This window comes from Saimiri boliviensis, chromosome 6 (genome assembly GCF_048565385.1).
Source record: "Saimiri boliviensis isolate mSaiBol1 chromosome 6, mSaiBol1.pri, whole genome shotgun sequence".
Lineage (NCBI taxonomy): Eukaryota > Metazoa > Chordata > Mammalia > Primates > Cebidae > Saimiri > Saimiri boliviensis.
The window spans coordinates 95100381-95125482 of record NC_133454.1 but is presented as its reverse complement, the minus strand read 5'-3'; the positions used below and the strand labels follow the sequence as shown (position 1 = coordinate 95125482).

The window sequence follows — 25102 nt, the reverse complement described above, 5'->3', positions numbered from 1 at the left end:
GTGTGTGTGCGTGTGTGTGTTTTCTTCAGATGGAGGCTCACTCTGTTCCCCAGGCTAGAGTGCAATGATGCCACAATCTCTGCTCACTGCAACCTCTGCCTTCCAGGTTCAAGTGATTCTTCTGCCTCAGCCTCCTTAGAAGCTCAGATTACAGGCACATGCCACCATGCCTGGCTAATTTTCATATTATTTGGTAGAGATGGGGTTTCAACATGTTGGCCAGGCTGGTCTTGGAACTCCTGACCTCGAGTGATACGGCTGCCTCAGCCTCCCAAAGTACTAGGATTACAGGAGTGAGCCATTGCACCCAGTCTGGTTTGTACATATCTTTAAAGAGGGTTATCAGATATAATAGTCAAACACTGTATATCTTTACTTATGTTTTGACTATGGACTTTTCAATTCTTTTTTATATCTCTATATTTTTTGCTGTCTACATTTTAAACCTTGTTAAAGATGCATAGAGATCATGATTATTATACTGATGTGGTAGTTCATTTATTAATATGAAGTATTCCTCTTTCCCTGTAGATTCCCTAATATTAACCTGTAGACATTTGATGTTTTTGTTACCATTTTCTTGATATATGTGCTCTTACTCCTCAAGAGTCAGTCATTTTTCACCTTTTTAAATTTAGTTGTGTTTCTTTTCATTATCATCTAGCTAGATTTTATTTTTTGAAGTTCAATCTGAATCCCAGTCTTCCAATGCCAATTATTCATACAGATAATTGATAGATGGATGGATGGATAGATCTGGAGATAAATATAAACCCACTTTTAAAATTTGTTTAATGATTGTTTTATCTTTTCTTCTGTATTTGTTTTATTTATCATGATTCTCATGATTTTACTTATTTTTAATGTATAAATATATATTACCTTATATATAGCAACAAATATTTTAGTTTTCCCTTCAAAGAAGCTACTAGAACATAAAATAAACAGAAATAAAGTCAAATAAAAGAATACATATAAATAATAACATGTTTTAAAATCTTTAACAAAATAGGATGTAATATTGACTAACATTTATCAAGTCTAGTTATGAGAAAAGAGAGAAGACTCCACCACTCCAGATAGAAAAAAAAATGTATAAACACTATACTAAAGACATGAACATTACCAAACATCCTATGAATAATTTTCTGTTCTCAAGTTAAAACATATATAATAAACAATACCTACGCAAATAGGAGTTTTCAAAAAATGGCTCAAAAATAAGTAGGCAATCTTTAAAGAACTAATAACCAGTGTAATAATTTAAAAAAAATGTAAAGATCTACCTCAAAATGACATAATGCCTGGATAGTCACACAGGTTGATTCTATGAAACACTAAAGAAATAATAAATTTGCATTTTGTATAAAATATTTCAGAAAATGTAAATTCATGATAGCAATTCAACTTGCTTAGTGAGATTAACATAATACTGACACAACACAGCATAGCATAATAAGGCCAATGCAAGGACACTATAACCCACTTTCATTTATAAATTTACCACAAAATTCCTTACTTGACAATGTAAAAAAAGAAAAGAAAAATATATCTCGACCAAGTCTAGTGGCCTAAGACTGAATGCCTTCAAAGCTCAAAAACAAACAAATGAGGGGCAGAGAGGTTTAGTAATACAGTATGGAGTGGTTAGCCCTCTAACAAACTAGAGAGTATGTAATTATCTAAATGCCTTATAAACTAGTTTACATAAAAGTGTGTGAGAATAAAGGCTACACGTACACAAGGAATGTATTTGGACAGTTTGGATATCCTAAAACAGGATTTAGTAACACAGTTGATCCCCCCAAAATAAGACTTTCTCTGGAAGTTCATGTTTTTCTGATCAATATCAAGTGATCATTAAAGAATCTATGTGGCCAACTAAAGTGACCCTTTCTGTGAGAAGTCAAACTGAAGATGTAAAGGGCTCCAAATTGTCCTGTGAGAAATGCCAGTGAAGACAAATAATAGTTTAAAACATTATCAAGAAAGTTAAAGTTTTTAAACTGTGTTTTTTACAATTCTTAATTATACAAGGAGAACCACATATCTCTAAATGTTATATTTAACACATTAATTTGTGAGCCATTCTTGATATATATATGATTATTAATTTTTCATCCACTTTTCTGACAAGTGTTTCCTGGGCTTCTATTGCATACTGAAACAGACTTGTATGTTATGATCTACACTATTATGATCTGTACTGAACCTATCTTCCTGTTATTTGTGAGATCTGCAAAATTTCTGACACTAAAACCCCACAAGGATAGGGCAAGTAAAAATCTACAAACTATTTTTACTTAAAATCTCATTGGCAATTCATAAACAAAATATTAGCAGGTTTAATTCAACAGTTTTTTTTTAAGGAATAATGTATCTTGATAGTCTAAGGTCTGTCTCCCTATCACCTTGCTTAAAATATTAGATACTCCATACATATTTCTTTTATAAATGAATGCATGCCAAACTTTGTACCTACGGATTGAAAGAATCAGAAGTAAGTATATTCAATTCCTGGCTGTAAGAATTTTTTAGTCTTATAAAGAAAGAAGATAGATAGATAGATAGATAGATAAGAATAACATAATAGATGCAGTAATGAAAGGAATCACAAACAGCCAGATGAACGTTGTAAAGGATTGAGGAGTCAACAAAGGTTTCACAGAGGTGAGCTCTGATGTGAGAAAAGATTACTAAGATTTTACTAGCAGAAATCATTCTAAATGGAAGTAAGGTTATATACCAAGCTGGAGACATGTTGAGTGCCATTCAGTTGCTTTACATATTCTGATGAAGATTACAATGTTTCAAGCAGAAAGGAACTTTGCTAGAAGTGGAAGATTGTTACATTGGTGGCAGTTAAACTGGTGTCCACAGTGAACCACTCCTCCAAGTATACATACCCTAGTGTAGTTGCCTCCAACCTTGACTCTGACTTGCCTTCAGTAAGAGAAGACTGGATATGCAAGTGAAATGCAGAGGCTGGATAAGCACTTGTATATAGGGGCTTGTCCTCTTAGAAGCCAGTTGACATGTAAGATGTCCTATTATACTGCTATAAGCAAGCTAGCTAGGAGAGGCACATGGAGAAGAAGGCTAAAGACACCTGCTGTTCCATGATATGAAGAAACAGACATGTGATTGAAGAGGCCCTCTTAGACACACCAGCCCCTGCAGCCGTTACCACATGGAGCAGAAGAAACAGAAATGTGATTAAAGAGGCCCTCTTAGATACACCAGCCCCAGCTGATACCACATGGAGCAGAAAAATCACATAGCAGAGCCTAACCTAAATTGCAGAATCATTAAAAATCATAAGTTGTTGCCCTGAGCTACTAAGTTTGGAGTAAATGTGGAAAGATATAACTGAAACAATGGAAGTTACTGCAATGATGATAACTGAGGGAGGTTTAACCTAGGTTCTATGCCACCAGAAAAAAACTTTTATTTTTCAACACCATGTCATTCATAAATATAGCACATTGTAGAACATTTTGAATTGGCTTTTAACTCAGAGGAGGAATCAAATCATGAACACAAAGGATATAGGTGCTTTTTTAACGTATTTCTGGCCAAAATATTTCTTACTTTTTCCCCTAATGAAGCAAGTTATGGATGAAAAGCTAGTTATGAGATGCAGTCACCCAGTCATGTAATTAGACCTTGCTTTTTACTGCTAATTTCTCTGTTCCTTGGAATTAATAGTATGTAGAGTAGGAAGTTACTATTTGTTAAGGTTGTAACACTGTGAGGCAGGTAGTTTTGACCTCTGTTTGACAAAGTCAAAACCCTTTTCATTAGCTGGTTTAATTTGTTCCTTCAAGTCCCAATTTATCTTTAACATAGACAGTTCATTTTGAGAACAACTAACAACCACCCTGATCTAATTCTCAACAACTACGAAACCAAAGTGCAAATAAAAATCACTTTTAAGTAAATGCTTTTAATTTTTTTTTCCATATTAAAAAAATTTTTAGTAGAATTTAAGCTTTATCTTTTTGGCTTTGTGGATTTTGAAAATATTTGGAAATGATAAATCCAGAAGCAAAAGTTAAAACAAATTATTTTAATAGCATATGACCTCTTCTAAGAAGTAAAACTTAATTTTTCATTTGTATTTTGAGGCACAAATTAGCACAGCCAAAAATTACAGAATATAATGTCAGGCAAACACACGCACACACACACACACACACACACACACACACACACACACACACAATTAGATTCTATTATATTAAACTATCAATATTTTTATTTATTTAAACTAATATAGTCCATTATTATGTCAACAGATGTAAATCATCACTGGGTTATAGAGGAAAGAATCAAATATCAAGTGAAAACTTTGACATTTCTTGGTACTTGGCACAAATAACTGTTCTGTTTCCTACTATTAATTATGATTAATTACTATTTATTATGCTTTCCCCAAATTATTATTCTTAGATTTGCTTCAGTCCTGGGCATAGCGTACTTTAAAAGCAAGTGAATATAAGAAACAGAGCTGTTGCTTCGTAACCCTACTGACGAAAATGTAGCTCAGAGGGTTTTAAGAACAATGAACTGGATCACTGCCATTTATTGAACGCTTGTTATGTGTTAGGCAGCCCACCTAGAGCGATGGTGAAATAGGAACTATTATTAATAGTCATTTTACCACTGAGGAAGTGAAGGCCCAAAAGTAAAGAAGGAAAAGCAAAGGGAAGAGAAGGAAGGGAAAGAGAAGGAGGGGAGGAGAAGAGAAAACAGGGAGAGGAAAAAGCTTGCCGATAGTCATACAGTCATGATGGGGCAATCCAAATGTTCATTGCTATACCCCGCTCCAAAGCCTGCTGTCTTCCCCTTTCACAACATTGTTTCTCCAAGTGACATAATCACTTAGCTCTAGAGCACAGACAGTATCTCCTTGTATTAGAACAAAAGGAATCTGGGAAGCCAAGAGAGTAAAAGAATCGATTATTACTGTGCAACTACTGATAACGTAGTAAGTGATGGTGGAAAGATTTCAACCCATGCATTCTTACTCTAGAGTCAACATTCTTAATAACTACATTATATTGCCTACTAAGACACTGCATCTGTGAAGCAGGAACTGGATGGCAGAAAAAGGACATTCAGAGAACGTGAAATAACTCTAGAAAATGTAAAATATGGCCGGGCGCGGTGGCTCACACCTGTAATCTCAGCACTTTGGAAGGCTGAGGCGAGTGGATCACAAGGTCAGCAGTTTGAGACCATCCTGCCCAACATGGTGAAACCCCCATCTCTACTAAAAATACAAAAATTAGCTGGGCATGGTGGTGTGCACCTGTAATCCCAGCTACTCAGGAGGCTGAGACAGAAGAATCACTTGAACCCAGGAGGCAGAGGTTGCAGTGAGCCGAGATCATGCCACTGTACTCGAGCCTGGGTGACTGAGTGAGACTCCATCTCAAAAAAAAAAAAATGTAAATTATGAGCCAATATAAAACATTCAGGAGAATACTTGGAAAATGAGGTTGAGGTTATCTTGAAGAAATCTGAACAAAAATCATAGAAAATGAAGAAAGAAAAAAATAACTATTGAATATGATAAGAAACATCTGAATGTAAAGAATTTCAGAGAGATTTTTTAAAGGAGGAAGTTATTGAACAAAGAATATACAAACATTTCGCAGCAGTGAAGTTCTGAGTTTTCAGATTATGGCAGCAGTGGGAGTTTGCCACTAGGATTTCCCCTCAGTAAGAACTTGCTGCTCAGCTGTAAGGAGTACAGTCAGCTGACAGCCTCCAGCTGTTTCCACACTCATCCTGTGCCTCAGCTTTCATGTCAAGGTCTTCTCTTCCCAGGCAACAATGAACCAGTGACTTATAATGACTGGGGTACAGGACTCGGCCAGTTATACTCAATTATACCCAATGCTGGATTCCTCTAAATCTTTATTTAAAATATTTGTTCTAGAGCTCTCCATTAGATTGGTTAAAACCATGAGATCTGCATTGACTGAGGCTCTCCTTATTCAGTCATGCTCCTTTAAATGCTTACCTTTCTCAGGGTTTACCCCTAAGAAATCTCTTGCATTACTAACTCCATCTCAGTGTCTGCTTCTCTCAGGACACAATGGATGTCAATATTCATGGAATGCACTAAATATCCAGCATAAAAAAAATGATAAAAGGTTCTCACCAAAGTACATCATTATCAAATCTCAAAATGAGAAAAGATCCAAAATTATTCTAGCATATAAACAAATAAAAAAATCAAAACAGGTTATGTGCAAAGGACTGCAAATCAGAATGGTAGCAGAGCTCTCAGTAACAACGGTGGAATCCAGAGAAAAAATGAAGTTCCTTCAAAAATCAAAGGAGTCAGTATTTCTAAAATAGAATTTCATACACAGGAAAACTGGATATCAAGTTTGACGCTAGAATACAGACATTTCAGATATACAAGTTTTAAGAAACTTACGAGTAGCAAAATAAGGAACTGAGCCAAGAAGGAATAAGACATTGGATTTAGTAAGTAGTGTCCAAATTATAGACAAATATAAAAGGAATTCCCAGAGTGCTGAGGAAACTAAGTCTAGATGCAGTTGGCTACAAGCCTAGAAAATAACCCATCTAGTTTGGAGACAGACAGCATGAGAAGTTAATGCTAAGAAGAAAATCAAGTTTGTATAACACTTGATGTGTTTGAATATATTCAGGGAAAATTTAGAGTCTTAGCAAAAACTTTTGGATAAACTAAGAAAAGTACCTTAAAAATAAGCAAAAAAGGAGCCATTATTGGCTTGAAAAACATAGAAGTGGCACAAAAAAGCATATACAATTATAGGATATGCCATGCCTTAGATATGAAAATAGTTACAGAAACATAATGATGTGAAGATTAATCATTAACTTGGCTAACATGCTGATATATCTCTACCATGGAAGGAGGAGAAATACTGTGTTTATCAGATAATGAATGACGGAGTATGGGGCGACAGGGCACTGCAGAGAACAGTAAGCACTAAGTCTTAATAATTCATAGTTTTATAAATGGGAAGGTAATAGCTATCAAAAGATAAAATCCAATAATGCCAACAGAAGGATATTATGTAGAAAAAGGGTGGGAAATAACAAAATAAACAGACAAAAATGTTTAAAAAGCAGTTCATTTGGTATAGAAAATAGGAATGGGTGATGTGGTAAAGGATTGGTTTTCACTGTAAATACTGTTTTGGTCTTTAAAATGTGTACCTGTAGTATAATACTTTGATTTAAAAAAATATTGAGGAAAAACCCAAAGAACTGAAAAGTTGCAGAAGCAAGCACTCCTGAGTAGGAAGAACCAGGTGTGTTAATTTCTAGTAAAAATATTTTGCAAGTACGTGCATTGTCTCTCTATTGTTATTAAATATAGACAAACTTCCGATACTTCCTTTCTCATTTTTATTGGTAAATACTTAAATAATTGAAATTATTAAAATGCTACATTACATAAAGTAATTACAGACTGACATACCCATATGTTATTTTCTGACTAAGGGGTGAAGTAAGAAAAATGGACTTACCTAAATTAGTGAGGAGGTAAGCAATTTTTTCATAAGCCTGTAATAGAAAGAGAATAAATACTGAACATTATTCTTCTCTTTTGGAAAAGGCTGGTATTTACACTTTTTGAAGAAACATCTATACTGTTTACAAAATGTCCCAGTTAAATTTTACATTAAATAGAAACACTGAAACTTAGCATGTAATGTTTTATATATACATACATAAATGAAATTATAATATAAATGTGTATGTAAATATGTGTGAATATATATGTGTGTGTAGATACACCTGTAATCTGTAATAATGAGTCTTTTGTGGTAGCTATTTTTATTTTCATTTTGTGAATCAAGAAATGAGAAAATGTCCCTAAGTCTTTCAGCTAATCAGTGGCTGAGCTGGGAATTGAGCTCAAAATTATAGAGTTTTTTTCATTAACTGGAAGGTGAAGTGAAAGTTTGAATTCCGTACTACTGATAAAGAAATTTCTAAACTATGACAAAAGACTACACATTTGTATTTGTAAAGAACAAAATTGTTTTTGTATTATTTAAAACACACTCAAAAGTCAAATCTATTGAATCCATAAGATTTTTCTGATAACATTTTTCCTCTTCTGTCATCTTTTCCCTTCTCCTATATATACTCTGACCAACTTTACATAGACTCAAGGAAAGGGCATATATTTCACAATATTCCAAGTAGATATTCCAATAAATATAGTTGGGAAAGCATATTCACTATAGACAGAAGTACTTGTGGGTATATGTATGTGCATGTGAATAGTACCTCATAACCACGTAATTCAATAAAATATTGTATAGATTATTATTTCCAATAACTTTGTCTGTTGGCACAAAAAATTAAAAGGTATGCACCTGGACATATTAAAAGTTGTTCACCTTCTCTGACAGTTCTTTCAATAAAACTATTGTGATTATCCCTCTTAGCTGTGATTCAAATCTGCTCCTTCCTAAGATTTAAAGTGTTAGCTAGAGACAGAAAGATTACACTGAATACAATACTCTCATTCTATTCCTAGTACAGGTTATTTTTGTCTCTGTTTTTGTTTTAGCTACACATAAACTATAATTTTCAAATTTTTGGATAAGATTACTGTGAATCATGAACACCAAGTTATTCCTACTATAATAGGTTCTTTCTTCACATCCTATTTATTAAGTGAAATAATCAGAGCAGTATCTCCAAGGAGTAAAATAAGATAGACTCAATCATCCAAACAATAGTACTTGAGCACCCAGTGTGCCTCTTGCACTGAGTTGAGGCCCTTTGTGGGACTTAAATGTCAGTTCTAGTTAAATAATTTTCATTTGGCTTGTGCCAAACAGTGCTTGACATATATTATTATTCCTTAACAACAATTTTGTTAAGTAGGTATAATGATCTCCAGTTTACAGAAGAGGAAACTAAGGCGTAGAATGTCAGGCATCTTAGTAGTGAAACAACACTACTAAGCAAGTAGCAAAGTCAGGATTGACTGCCACACCTGTCTTGCACCATCTATATAGTGCCTTGTCAGATAAACTATTCCATTTTAAACTATTTATTTTCCAGACAAGGTCTCACTCTAACACCCAGGCTGCAGTGCAATGGCATGATCACAACTCACTGCATCCTCAACTTTCTGGGCTGAGGTGATCCTCCCACCTCAGCTTCCCAAGTAGCTGTAACCACAGGCGCATACCACCATGCCTGGCTCATTTTTGTTTGTTTGTTTTTGAGGGCATTTGGGCATATTGCACAAGCTGGTCTTGAATTCCTGGACTCAAGTGATTCACCCACTCCAGCCTCCCAGAATGCCAAGATTACAGACATGAGTCACCACGCCCAGCCCCATTTCAAATTTTTGTGTTAATATCTAGCACATTGAGCTACTCTGCAAGCTTAGGATGGAAATATCTGCAACTGATGCACTAGGGGGTTACAATGACATTGGGAGGAAAGCCATACATCACAAAAGATGCCATAATACTGTTGGAAGACTTTCTGGTGTATTTGAAAACCTGAATCATCCAAGGCCCAAATGCTGTGGCTGACTGGCAACATTACTGATGAGCTACAAAATCAATTCAAGCAGAGTGAATTATTAAATCTCAAACTATAAACTACAAAAATAAATAATTATTTAATATATATCCAACTGTATGGTATATAGCAGTAATCACTTTGGCAGTACATAAAGCTGTGTGTGTGTGTGTGTGTGTGTGATTGTGTAAAGTGGAATGAGTATGGGCTTGTGGGGGAAGAGGATAAAGCGGTGCAGGGATAACTATTCCAGGCCCTACCTGATACACACACACATACACATATACGATAACATGTTGGAGAACCTGTACTTTAAAAAATCACTCATTAATGCATTTAGTAAGGTGAAATTCTCTTATTCATATACATTAATTAGGTTAATACATTCATTATAAATTTCTAGTGTATCAGTTAGTGTTTTAGAATCCAAAACTGAATCAAAAAGACACAGTCTCTACTTTCATGGAACTTAAACCTCAGTGAGTAGAGATAAATGGCAAATAAATATGTAATTGGTCAGGAGGTGAAAAGTGCTAAGAGGAAAAACAAAGAAGGCTGAGCAGACAGAGGACTTTGGTAGACACAGAGTATTATTTCATAGAGTGGTCAGGAAAGCTTCTTCAAGAGGGTACCATCTGAGGCAGAGAAGCACATGAAATGAGGGAGGGAACCAAGCTGAAATCTCAGATAAGTACCTTTGAGACACAGAAACAGGAATTCCAGTGCCCTGAGATGGCATGGACTTCATGTATTTCACGAAGGGCAAGGAAGTTAGAGAGAAAAGAGTGGCAGCAATAAGACAGTGAAGAAGTAAGAGATGAGTCATAGAGAGCTCAGAGGTAAACACTTTTTTCAGTGCACAGTGGGCCATGGTAAGGATTTGAAAATTCATTCTTAGCTAAGACATCATCTTCCCAGTAATGCTTTGCTTGGGGTGTTATGCAAAAACCAGTTTGGGGAAAAAAAGAACAGCAAAGACAGGAAAAGGACATGGATATTGTGTGAGGCCATACTGGGCAGTTCTACATGGGTTTTAGAACTTTTGCTCTTTTAATCAGAGCTCCACAATTCAGCCTTCACTGTGAAAATGAACTCCAATCTTTTGCAAAATTGAAAAGAGCCTGCCCCTTTCCAGTCATCTGCTTGTCTGAATTTCTAGAAACTATGAACATAGACATGAACAAGTTGAACAAATACATTTATTAAAAATCCAGTCCTGTGATGAGTTGAGTCATTTGACATTATCTCTTTTCTTGGTTCAACCCTTCGATCCATTCTATTCCATAATAGCCTATTTGCATTGTCATTGGTAACCAGTGGTATCCAGGTATTAAGGAAAGTTAGGTGTGGTTTGAGGCCTTCAGTGATCAGGCCGATGAAAGAAGTATAGGAATGTATGCTCTGCACTCTAGAGACGGAAATGGATCATCAGTGGAGAAAAGTCCAGAACCTACATGGAGTACTTACATTAGCCAAATGGAGTTAGAATTTTTTTCTTTTTTAATTATAGTGTGCTCTGTGAATAGTACATAGATTTTAAAACAAGAGGAGGAAAGCCAAAAGGCGTCCATTCCTTCATCAAAAATACTTTTAATAAGAATTAATTTAAATTTTAATTTTAGTTTAATTTTAATAAAATTTAATTTAATCTTTATAAAATTTTAATAACATTTTAACTTTTGTTAAAATAATTTCACCATGCTGAAATGATTTAATTAGCCTAATTCCAGATTTCTCAAAGTCTAGGAGTACTTCTTTTCTAATGTTTCTATGTATTTCTTAAAAGTTACCCTTTAATCATGAGGCCAGGCAGCTGTCATGCTGCTGTAACATGACAAAATTAGTTAAAGTTGGATTATCAAGCAATAAGAATATACATTTTGGGAATAATTTTGCATATTTAATTCTCATTAAAATATTTTTAGGAACATCTCCTGATATAATAGTAGCATGCTACAAAAGGCACCTTCAAGTAGCATATCACTTTCTGAGAGTAGCAAAATACAGAAGAAAAGTGGTGGGCTTAGGAAAGAGCAATTCTCCATTTCATATTCTATCCTTGTAGCTGTTTAGCTATATGCCTGATAAAGGGATGTTAAAAATAATATATTGACATTTTAATTATTATTAAATTGAACTATTCGTAATTTAATTTTGAAGGATGTGACTTCTGATCTTGGTTGTGCATCAAAATTACCTTAGATCTCTTAAATTAATGATTTTCTAATGCTATTTGAGGGGCTGGCTGGATCAGAATTACCAGAGTATTTCTGAATTTGTTTTAAATGTATATTTCTTAGCCCAACAAAAGAGATTCTGAACAGGACTCAAGAATCTGTAGTTTTTCCGCCAGGTGCAGTGGCTCACGCCTGTAATCCCAGCACTTTGGAAGGCCGAGGCGAATGGATCTCTTGAGGTCAGGCGTTTTAGACCAGCCTGGCCAACATGGTGAAATCCCCATCTCTACTAAAAATGCAAAAATTAGCTGGCTTTGGTGATGCACGCCCAGATACTTAGGAGGCTGAGACACGAGAATTGCGTGAACAAGGAGGGCAGAGGTTGCTGTGAGCTGAGAGTGCCTATCTACTCCAGCCTGAGGGACGGAGCCAGACTCCGTCTAAAAAAAAAAAAAACAAAAAAAAAATATAAATAAACAAATCTGTAATTTTTCGTAAGTACTCCAGGTGATTTGAATAGAAAATACTATTCTTTTCTGGGTACGATGGCTCATGCCTGTAATCCATGCCAACATAAAACACAAAAAAATATTAGCTGGACATGGTGGTGCATGTTAGATTAGAAGAATTAACATTGTTAAAATGTTCACACTAACCAAAGCATAATACAGATTTATGTAATTTCTATCAAAAGACCAACTACATTCTTCACAGAAATAGATAAAACAATCCCAAAATTTATACTGAACCAAAAACAACCCTGGATAGCCAAAGTAAAAAAGCATGGAGGTACTACACTACTTAATTTAAAAGGCTACAACAAAGCTATGGTAATCAAAACTGCATTATAATGGCATAAAAACAAATAGACCAGTGGAACAGAATAGATAACCCAGAAATAAATTCATACACCCACAGCCAACTGATTTTCCGCAAAGGTGTCAAGAATGCACATTGGAGAAAAGGCAATCTTTTTAATTAATAATGCTGGGAAATTTGAATACCTATATTCCTCCCCCCACCAGCCCCCACAAAAGAAAACCTCTGTATCTCATTACATACAAAAATCAACTCAATTGCAATTAAAGATTCATAGGTAAAACCTAAAACTATGAATCTACTAGAAGACAATGCAGGGGAAATGCTGTATGACATTAGGCTGGGCAAGGATGTTTTTTAAAAAGACTGCAAAAGCATAGGAAACAAAACCAAAAGTAGATAAATGAGACTACATCAAATTAAAAAGCTTTTACACAACAAAGAAAACAACAGCATAAACAGCCTACAAAACGGGAGGAAATATTTGCAACTATGCATCTGACCAGGGGTTTATATGCACAATACATAGGGACTTAAATAACAGCAAACAAACAAATAACCTGATTAGAAAATTAAGAAAATACTTTAATAGACATTTCTAAAAAAAAAAAAAGGATATTGAAATGGTCAATAGGTATATAAAAAAATGCTCAGCCTCTTTAGTCATCAGAAAAATAAAAATCAAATAAGATGATACCTCATTCCAGTTGGAATGGCTACAATAAAAAATACAAAGTAAATTAATGTTGACTAGGATACAAAGAAAAGGGAATACTTATACACTGTTGGCAGAATTGTAAATTAGTACAGCCACTGTGGAAAATTCTATGAAGATTTGTCAGAAAATTCAAAACAGAACTACCATATGATCCATCAGTTTCACTACTGGGGTATATATCTAAAGAAATGAAATCATTATGTTGAAGACATATCTGTATTCCCATGTTTATTGTAGTACCATTTATAATAGTAAAGATATGGAATCAACACATGTCCATCAATGGATGAATAGATAAAGAAAATGTGGTGGGGGGCAGGGCCAAGATGGCTGACTAGAAGCAGCAGGGATCACAGGCTCCCCTCCAAAAGAACCATAATAGCACGTGAATCCTGCATCAGCAACTAAGGTATCCAGGATCTCTCATCAGAATTGACTAGGCTATTGGCATGATCCATGGAGTGGAAGGAACAGCACTGTGATGTGGTGACCCACCTGAGAGCCACACAAGGCAGGGGAGCCTCCACCCCCCAGCCAAGGGAGGCAGTGAGTCAGTGTGCTAGCCAGCGTAGGAAAGGGTACTTTTTCCAAGGAACTGTGCAACCCACGGATTGGAAGATCCCACTTGTGAAACCATGCCCCCAGGGACTAGGGTTCCAACCGTGGGTCTGCACAGATTCTCAACAGCTTCTCAGCTAGAATCTGCTTAAGCCTGCTGAGTTCCTGAGGGGAGGGGCAACCAGCAGCACGGCTGCTGTCTAAGCCCTTTGATCTCCCTGAGGGAGGGATGGCAGCCAACACTGGGACTGACAGCTGCCTAACATGTTAAGCTCCCTGGGCAGGAGATGAACAGCAGCCATCTCTATAGCTCCAGGCTGTACTTTTCCCCTGCTGAACGGCTTGGTCACAAGAGGTGTCCCCCACAGCCCAACACACAGTCTGCTGTGGCAGACTGCAGCCATAGTACTTCTTCAGGCCTTATCCTGACCCCATCCCTCCCCACTGAATGGGGCCTCTCTTCAGGAACTCCAATAACTCTTGCCAGGGGATCAGGGACAGAACTCTGATCTACCTAGGCCAGAGCCCCTAGGGGCAGCGGTGGCTGCAGTTTCTGCAAACCAGCAGACTTAGCCTTTCCTCCAGCTATTTCTGAGAAATCCAGGCAGCCCAGAAGACTGGGTTTCCCCCAGCAAATCACATACCTTCTAACAATGGACAGTAAAAAGTGCTTCATGATATGGGTCCTGTACCCCTTGCCACCCAACAGTGTGAGATGCTCCAACAGGGTATGTCAGACACCCTATGCAGGAGAAATCCTACTGGCATCAGATTGGTGCTCCTCGAGGTCAGAGATCTCAGAGGAATGAGCAGGCACCCATCTTTTCTGTTCTCTAGCCTCCTTGAGTGACATTTACAGGTGTGGGAGTGAACCAAATAAATAAGGCCTGACGGGAACCCACAGTAAACTGTAGCTTCCCCATGGAAGAGAGACCTGACCATTGAAAGAAAAACTAACAGAAAGCAAGAACAACATCAACAACAACAAAAAGTCCCCACAAAAACCCCATTCAAGTGTCAGTAGCCTGAAAAATCAAACCTAGACAAATTCATGAAGATGGGAAAGAATCAATGAGAAATGCTGAAAACCTAAAAGGCCAGAGTGCCTCTTCTCCTCCAGATGATCACAATGCCTCTCTAGCAAGGGCACAGAACTGGACAAAGGATAAGAACAAATTGACAGAAGTAGGTTTCAGAAGATGGGTAATAAAAATTATGATGCACTAAAGGAGCATGTTCTAACCCAATGCAAAGAAGCTAAGAATATTTAAAAAAGGTTAGAGGAATTGCTAACTATAATAACCAATGTAGAGAGGAACATAACACCTGATGGAGCTGAAAAACACAGCATGAGAACTTCATGAAGCACACACAAGTATTAAGAGTTGAATCGACCAAGAGGAAGAAAGGATATCAGAGTCTGAAGACCACCTTGCTGAAATAAGACATTCAGACAAGAATAGAAAAAAAAAAAAAAAGAATGAAAAGGAATGAACAAAGCATACAAGAAATATGGAACTTCATAAAAAGACTGAATCTATGATTGATTGGAGTACCAGGCAACAGAAAGAAGGGAAACAAACTGAAAAACACACTTCAGCATATTATCCTGGAGAAATTCCTCAACCTAGCAAGACAGCCAACATTCAAATTCAGGAAATACAGAGAACACCAAAGATACTCTACGAGCAGATCAGCCCCAAGACACGCAGTCATCAGATTCTCCAAGGTCGAAATGAAGGGAAAAAATGTTAAGGGAAGTCAGAGAGAAAGGCTGGGTCACCTACAAAAGGAAGCCCATCAGAATATCAATGGACCTCTCAGCTGAAACACTACAAGCCAGAAGGGAATGGGGCCAATACTCGACATTTGTAAAAAAAAGAATTTTGAACTCAGAATTTCATATCCAGCCAAACTGAGCTTTGTAAGTGAAGGAGAAATAAAATCCTTTCCAGACAAGAAACTGTTGAGGACTTTTATCACTACCAGGCCTGCCTTGCAAGAGCTCCTGAAGGAAACACTAAATATGGAAAGGAAAACTGGTACTGCAAAGACACACCAAAATATAAAGACCAATGACACCATGAAGAAACTTCATCAACTACTGTGCAAAATAACCAGATACCAACATGATGACAGAATCAAACTCACACATAACAATATTGACCTTAAATATAAATGGGCCAAGTGCCCCCATTAAAAGACACAGACTGGCATATTGGATAGAGACAAGACCCATCAGTATGCTGTATTCAGGAGATCTATCTCATGGGCAAAGACACATATAGGGTCAAAATAAAGGGATGAAGGAAAATTTACCATGCAAATGGAAAGCAAAAAAATAAAAAATAAAAAAATAAAAAGGTAGGGGTTGCAATCCTAGTCTCCAATAAAACAGACTTTAAACCAACAAATATCAAAAAAGACAAAGAAGGGCATTACATAATGGTAAAGGGATCAATGCAAAAAGAAGAGCTAAATATCCTAAATATATATGCACACAATACAGAAGCACACAGATTCATGAAAGTTTTTGAAGACCTACAAAGAAACTTAAACTCCCACACAATAATAGTAGAAGACTTTAACATCCCACTGTCAGTATAAACAGATCAATGAGATGAACAACCTGCTTCTAAATGACTCCTGACTAATTAATGAAATTAAGGTGGAAATCAAGAAGTTCTTTCAAATCAATGAGAACAGAGAGACTATGTATCAGAATCTCTAAGGCACAGCTAAAGCAGTGATGATAGGGAAATTTATAGCACTAAATGCCCACATCAGAGAGACTATGTATCAGAATCTCTAAGGCACAGCTAAAGCAGTGATGATAGGGAAATTTATAGCACTAGATGCCCACTAAATGCCACTGATGCAAAATTCCTCAATAAAATACTGGCAAACCAAATCCAGCAAGACATCAAAAAACTTATCCACATCAAGTCGGCTTAATCCCTGGGATACAAGGCTGGTTCTATATATGCAGATCAATAAATGTAATCCATCACATACACAGAATCAATGACAAAAACCACATGATTATCTCAATACATGCAGAAAAGGCCTCGGATAAAATTCAACACTTCATGTTAAAAGCTCATAATAAACCAGGTACTGATGAAACACATCTCAAAATAGTAAGAGCTATTTATGACAAACTCACAAACTAAATCATATTGAATGGGCAAAAGCTGGAAGCATTCCCTTTGAAAATCAATACAAGACAGGATACCCTCTTTTACCACTACTATTCAACATAGTATTGGAAGTTCTGGCCAGGGCAATCAGGCAAGAGACAGAAACAAAGGGTATTCGGATAGGAAGAGAGGAAGTCAAATTGTCTGTGCTTGCAGATGATATGATTCTCTATTTAGAAAACCGCATTGTCTCAGTTCCAAAACTCCTTCAGCTGATAAGTGACTTTAGCAAAGTCTTAGGGTACAAAATCAGTGTGCAAAAATCACAATCATTCCTATATACCATCAATAGACAAGCAGAGAGCCAAATCACGTATGAACTCCCATTCACAATTGCTACAAAGAGGACAAACTTCCTAGGAATACAGATAACAAAGGATGTGAAAGACCTCTTCAAGGAGAACTACCAATCACTACTCAAGGAAAATGAGATGACACAATTAAATGGAAAAACACTCCATTTTCATGGATAGGAAGAATCAATATGGTGGAAATGGTCATACTGCCCAAAGTAATTTATAGATTAAATGCTATTCCCATCAAACTACCATTGACATTCTTCACAGAATTGGGAAAAACTACTTTAAGTTTCATATGGAACCAAAGAAGAAACTGTATAGCCAAGATAAACCTAAGCAAAAAGAACAAAGCTAGAGGCATCATGCTACCTGACTTCAAACTATACCACAAGGCTACAGTAACGAAAAGAGCATGCTACTAGTATCAAAACAGACATATAGATCTATGGAACAGTACAGAGACCTCAGAAATAACATCCACATCCACAACCATCTGATCTTCAACAAACCTGACAAAAGCTAGCAATGGGGAGAGGATTTCTTAAAATCAATAAATGAGTTGATATCATAGAGCAAGTGTTATCAGAGACTGGGGTGGGGAGGGGAGGATGGGGAGAGGCTGATCAATGGGTACAAAATTATAATTAGAAGAAATAAGTTCTAGTGTTCCATTGCACAGTAGGGTGACAATGTTTAACACTTAAGTATTTTACATTAAAAATAGCTAGAAAAGAGGCTTGGATGACCAACACAAAGAAATGATAGATGCAAGAGGTGACAGTCATACTAAATACCCTGAGTTGATCATTATACAACATACATATGTTCAAAACATCCAATTATACGCCTAAACCTGGTATGATTCTAATATGTGAATTAAAATAAATATAATAGATGAACAAATACAAATCCATATAAACAAAAGGTCATACTAAATCAAAAGGGTGTGTCACATTTTTCCTTACTACTGAGGGACCAATATTGTTAATAGTGTTTGATTGTAATTTCTTACACTTTCAGAATCCAGGAGCCTGTGTGTGCATGTGTGTATTCTAGAAAAATGGAATCAACTAAACTTTTATATCCTTATTTAACTATATGTCAAATTTTTAAATAATATTAAAATAGCATTTTACTGGTTTATACAATACTGCCTTATATAGAATTTGAATTAACATTCTTTTATTTTTGGTTATTTAAGAAGGTCTCTTTTATAATGTCTACTACTCTAAATAATACTACACTAATAATCCTATATGAATCTTGGATGGTATTATTGATGAATCCTTTAAAATAGAATATTGGAAATTAATTTTTAAAAAGTCCTTTAATAGATTTAAATAGAATGTAAGTTTATTGTAGTAAATCTAGAAAATTCAAAATATGTAATAAATATTAGACAATATGTAAAGAAATTAAAAATTACCTATATTCTTCAAGAGATAACTCTAGAAAATATTTTGATGTATACTTGCTATTATTATATATATAAGTGTAAATACCCTTTAGTTTGAGTTTTGATACTATTTTTGCCAGATATATTTTTAAAATCAGGTTTATGATTGCCCAGTAAGCATTATTTCTTTATCTAAGTGCTGGATTAATTTGCACAATAGGTAATTATCTTTTTATTTAAAATTAAAAAAATATGATACTGTGCTTTGATAAGACTGCATTATTAGTTTTGTAATTTTTTTTCAATTTCTTTCATGATTGACAATCTACTTAGAATATCTACTTTTATTTTAAGCAGTTGGGACTATTTATCTTTTCCCCAGAAAGGCTTACATTTCCTTGAGAGTATTCAAACTTACCAGCACAGTAATTACATAGGTTGAGGAGGGGAGGATGGGGAGAAGTTGATCAATGGGTACAAAATTATAATTAGATAGAAGAAATGAGTTCTAGTGTTTTATTACATAGTAATATCTTCTACTTGTTGTTGGTGGTTTTTTTTTGAGACTTGGTCTCGTGTTGTCATACAGGCTGGAATGCAGTGGGGTTATCACAGCTTACTGCAGCCTTGACCTCTGGTCTCAACTGATCGTCCCACCTCAGCCTCCTGAGTCGTTGGGACTATAGGTGTACACCACCACACCCGGCACAAAAAAAAAAAAAAGAACACTTTTGCAGCAGTGAGATCTCACTATGCTGCCCAGGCTGGTCTCAAACTGGTGGGCTCAAGCAATCCTGCCTCGACCTCCCAAAGTGTTGGGATTGCAGTTATGAGGCACCATGCCTGATCCCTCTTCTAACATTTTAATCTCCTTTACATCTATAAATGTATCTGATAAGATGATCTGTGGCTATTTATCTATCAAATACTTTCAAGTATGACTCCTACTGCCCACAGTGGACAAAAAAGTAACCTCATACCCATACTTATTACATGCCACTCATGCCTCCAAAGCTAGACACTGACTTGCTTTTCTAATATTATTTTTTAAATTCATTCATAAGATATATGCTTCACAGACACTTCTCATTATTTCCTTAGGGTAAAGAACATGCATTTCTGCACTTCTGTCCATTTGTGAGTTGAATTTCTTCAAACAGTAATCTCCTTTCTGTTCTTACTTGGCTGATCAGAGTAAGTACTCTCTCTTCTTCTGTGCAAGTCTTCTGATCCACTATCATAAAACTTACCATTCCATTTCACATGCAATTGATGACTTTTTCCTCACCTTACTCAGGGCCCTTTGTGCTTCAACTATTGTGCATTCTTCATTGAATTCTCCAAATCTTTTTCCCCATTAGACATCCTGGATAGCAGAACTATGACCAGTTACTATTAGTTTTTTTGTCAACCAACCTACTTACAGTAAGAAATGATTCAATTTAAGATCAAATTGGCCAACTGCTTGTGTGACCTAGAAATAAACACAACCACTTAGCTATCTTTTCCCACATAATAGGGCCAATTGCAATAACCTCTGTCTACTGAAAAGCTGTCATAGTTTGTACTGATTTTGTTACAAACAAGATCTTTTACTATATACCAGAAAATAACAATAAAAAATATAAAAATCTACGGTGTCTGTGCTGAGAATGGCTCTTCCTTCAATGTGGTGCTTGTGCAGTACACAACCTATATTATAGGGTTTCCTATTTCTAACACTGTATTTTTTCAGTGTTTAAACTATGAGTCAAGAGCATAAATTATTTTATGGCTCGTTTAGAGAGAATGTAAACAATATTCTCTTTCTACAAATTAAACTGGACCTGAGCAAAGTAGACTCCAGTAGAAGACATTAACTACTGTCCTAATAATAATTTGTACTTATTTATAACAGTGACTACTCACTTTTCTCTTAAGATCTTCTCTGATTATTATTTTAAAGTGAAATAGCAAATCACCTCAAATCCCTCCCGGCTAAATGGGTAACACTGGTATCAGTCACATTTGGAATCAAATTCATAATATCTATCTATAATACCAACCTTATTACTTATATATTGCTCAGTCATATCACATAAATTATCTCATGATGTAAATATACTAACATTACTACTTACTATATGCAAGTTATTTAAGCTCTTTGAATCTGTTTCTTTATTTACATGATTAAGAATACATTGACTTTGTGGAGCTGTTGGAAGAATTAAAGATAGTATCTTTAACATGCCAATAGGTGTCTTCTATTTTCAGAGGAAATTGGTTCCCACTGATAGATCTTGGTGAAGGGGTAGGTCTATGCATACTGTTGTCTTGTTAACAATGGACATTTGGTCCACAAGTCATCAAATGCACATGATGTTGAAACAAAAAGGTGCATTGTCCCATAATTGGCACATAAAAATACTGAATGATTTAAGTTAAATAAGCAATTGAAACTGAGGAACATGGTCATATAGAAAGTCAAAGAAGATAATAAAGGCATAGCAATTCTACAGCATGCCAGGCAATGACAAAATGGTATGTTAAGCAAAAACAGTTATCTTCCTGATAGAACAGAGTGGGTATGGAAAGAGAAACAATGGGAAAAGGAGAGAAAGGAAGAAAGGTAGAAAGAAAGCAAGGGAAGGAGGAAGAGGAAGGAAGGGAGGGAGGGAGGAAGGGAGACAGAGGAGAGGGGAGGGGAGGGGAGGGGAGGGGAGAGAAGGGAGGGGAGTTGAGGAGAGGAGAGGAGAGGAGAGGAGAGGAGGGACAAGGAGAGAGAAGAGAGAGAAATGTTAGTTCCAGAGAAAGAAAAGTGGAGTAACTGCCTCACTGTTTTCATTTCACATGAAGACTAGTAGATAACAATACTTCACTTTCAAAAAGATTTTCCCACATCTTTCCAACAAGTTTTCCTATACAATAGAGTTTATTAGAATGATTTTAAAGCCCAAACAATTCTGTGTTTGAGAAATGCATAGCACCATCTCTAGTACACACTAGACATTAAATGAATAGAAGCTATCACTAATCAGATTATAAGCTCAAAATTCAGGGAAGATAATACAATTAGTATTTATTTTAATTTCAAAAATCTATCTTCTAAACCACAAAGATGAAATCTTTTCTGTTAAACTGAGTAGTCATTGACAGAAATGTGGCTTGGTTTTATTTTGGCTGCCCTGTAAATACATTTCAAATATAAAGGAAACATAGAACTCTCCTCTATGCACCCTTTTTTTTAATCCACTGAAGAATAACATTATAGACACTTACGAGATTCAGCAACATAATGATTATGAAATTGATACAGACAGCAGCAGCAGATGTTGCAAACTGCCAGTATTGTTTGATGAAATTCCATTTGAATGATGCAAACTGTTCCATGACAACCAGGCGGTACACCACTACTCCAAACACTGCAGTGATTACCAAAGAAATCTACAATATGGGAGATAAGAAGAAAATCTGTATTTTACATTGTTAACAAATCAAAAGCAAACCCACAGATCAGATCTACTGTCCCCAAGAACTGAAGGTATTTATCTTTCCAAGAAAAGATACCTATATCTAATTTTCTACTTTAAGGAAGTTATATCAAAATAAGTAGGACAAAATTTGTTGTTTTAGTATAACAAAGTGATCACACTAACATGCAAATTCTGCCCAATGTCTTCCGTTTTAACAAAAGATATCTAACCCATCAGATCAACTCATATAATATCCATTTTATCTTAGATGATCTCTGTTTCTCCCAAAGAGTATTTTCTTTAAAAAGGTGCACAAACTCCCTTTGTAAAATCTCCATAACCTGTTGTGATTTCTGTGTTTGTTTAATGGTATGTATTACCAAGGTGTTGGAAAGAATATGGTTTCTGACAGTCTCAAGGTCACAAAATGAGCTGGTGTCATAGAACTTACTTCTAAATTTGGAATCTCCAAATATTTTGATATCGATGGCTATACTTTACCATGAAGAATATTCCTGAGACAGAAACAAGAAGACGAGTGACTTTGTCTGAGGAAGGTTGATGCGGCTCAGGTTTTCCTGTGATGGGGTTTACGATCTCCATCTTGTAATATTTGGCTTCAAACTGGGGACGAAGTGTTTCCTATGAGAGATACTAAAGTTATCGAAACATCAAAGGCATAAACTTTAAAAAAAATACCCCCAAGAGTTGATACAATACTCCTAAATTTGGCCTACTTTTGTATTAAGTATTCACAGTCAAGCAACCTTCTAAAAATAACATGAAATTACTTTCTAAATAAATCCTACTCAGTTTTGTAATTAACATATTTTCCACTAATGTAATTGAAAAAGCATCACAGAAATGGTGTGAAAAATACATACTTCACTGATCTCTATTATCTTCATAAAATAACAAATCTTGTTAGTAGGAAACATCAAGGGAAACTCTAATGGTGGTTAATTGCTTCCATCTGAATGCCAGAGCAGTAGATAATTTTTCATATCCTGTAATACCCCAGGTTCCCTATCTCCTAGTATCCTAACATCTTACCTCCTCTTCTTCCCATTCAATAAGGTCCCAAGTATATGTCAGTATACTCCTTCTCCTCTTCCAAAACTCCAGGAAGACTGTGGCTATAAAATACAATGATGATAGTTCTTTACCCAAATCATATCATATTGCTTTCCTTCTTTATGTTGATATATCTGATCTCATAATTAAAATTAATTAAATTATTATTAAAGTAATAAAATTAAATTTTATTTTTCCCTGGTTCTCTTCTTCCTGTGTTTATACATCACTATTAGTGTACACTGCTAAAGGGGTGTGCTTTCTTTTACTGGAACCAAGAAGGAGAGACCTTTTGTCAGCACAGCTCATCAAAATGATGCAGTCAATATTACTGGGATAAATATTGTCCCTTTTGACCTGCACATGCTTATTCAAAATTATCTAAAGACTCAAATAAAGCCTTCTCCAAGAATCACAATAAAGATCAGATGCTACTCATCCAGAAATTACAGAGAGGCAGTGTGGGAGAGAGAATAAAAGAACAAACTCCCATGGCGAAGGAGAAGAAAAGAAAGACCAGAGAAGAAATTCTCGAATTCATATTCTGGGTGGACTCTACATGGACTGAAAAGGACTCAGTGGAAAAAGTAAAGACATTCCTGAACTGTCAGTTTTTCTGTGTAAACAGCTAAGAGAATGACTGCTGTTTTATTTTTTGCTAGGTGAGCTCTGTCCTATACCATTCAAGACTTCGTGGACATAACTAAGAACTCACATATATGTTTAAAAAATTTTTGGTACTAAGGTTTTGTTCTCCTTTTTTCTTTATAACTAGAAGTCAGCACCAGTATTGGTTAGAAAAAAGTACAATGTTCATAATTATATTTTCTTACCTTCTTTGACATTTACAAAGCCCTCTTTCAGGTATGTTTTAAATTCATTGTCACTTTCATAACATTAACAAAGAGGTATGGCAGGTGTTTTCATTATGTGGGTTTTGGAAACAAAGATGTCCGTTGGCCATGACACAGACAGTGACTGACAGAGCCAGGACCAAAACTCTTGCTAGTTTCTCTCCACCCACAGTGCCTGGCTAGTGCATTCCTCAGGCTGGTTTTTGTTTGTTGGTTGGTTGGTGTTTGGTTTTGTTTTTTATCCCCAAAACTACCATAAGTAATTACTCTTTACTGATTTTCAGCAGTTTTAAAAGAGTATGACTGACTAAAAGAACTAAGACAGCCAAAAATTATTGTCAGCAAGACAAATTAGAATCTTCAAGCACTGGATCTGCTTTCAAGTAGAAGACCAGAATCACTGTTACCAAGTGGGAGATTTAGGATTTATGAGGAAAGTGGGATATAGAGGAAGTAAATAGAAGAAGAGATACAAAGAAAAGGAAAACTGGAAAAAAAAAGTAAAATATTAAGTAAGCAAGTAAAACATACAGTGGGTTCTAGCCTGAGGCTTAAGGTTTTTAATATAGTGCATGACATTTAGAATGCTCAATTAAATTCTAATTATCACTGGTCTCCATCAAGGCTTAAAGTTTAAATGTGTCTCATGCTTTCTTCTTAATTTCTATTTCCAGCATATACTTGAACAAGAAACATTGGTCACAAAATATAAAAAATAAAGGTAATCTTAAATTTGGTGTGATTTTAGCTTGAAGGTAATAGCATTACAGAGAACATATTGAATCTTTCTCAGAAAGATTCAATTTAAATTCAATTCACTTTAAATTTTAATATTGAGTTAACCTTTGATAAAAATCCATGCTCAGCTTAAGATATATGCATTTTATTCATGGTTTATTTATTTAAACTTTCAGGTAATTGATATTCTCACTTTTAAAAATTGTTAATTAGAAAAAGTATAAAGAATAATTGATGTGTATGCAAAACA

The 25102-nt window shown here is 35.6% G+C and overlaps 1 protein-coding gene across 3 annotated transcripts in view; it reads right to left on the bottom strand.

Moving 5' to 3' along the window:
- ANO3 (anoctamin 3) overlaps positions 1–25102 on the bottom strand; it is a 434237-nt gene that overhangs the window by 26457 nt on the left and 382678 nt on the right. For all 3 annotated transcript variants that reach the window (XM_039471298.2, XM_074401252.1, XM_003919928.4), the window contains 4 exons: positions 23240–23322; positions 22688–22828; positions 21993–22157; positions 7542–7578 (listed from right to left, as the gene is read on the bottom strand). In XM_039471298.2, coding sequence (XP_039327232.1) covers positions 7542–7578; positions 21993–22157; positions 22688–22828; positions 23240–23322 — 426 coding nt within the window. The remainder of the gene's footprint in view (positions 1–7541; positions 7579–21992; positions 22158–22687; positions 22829–23239; positions 23323–25102) is intronic.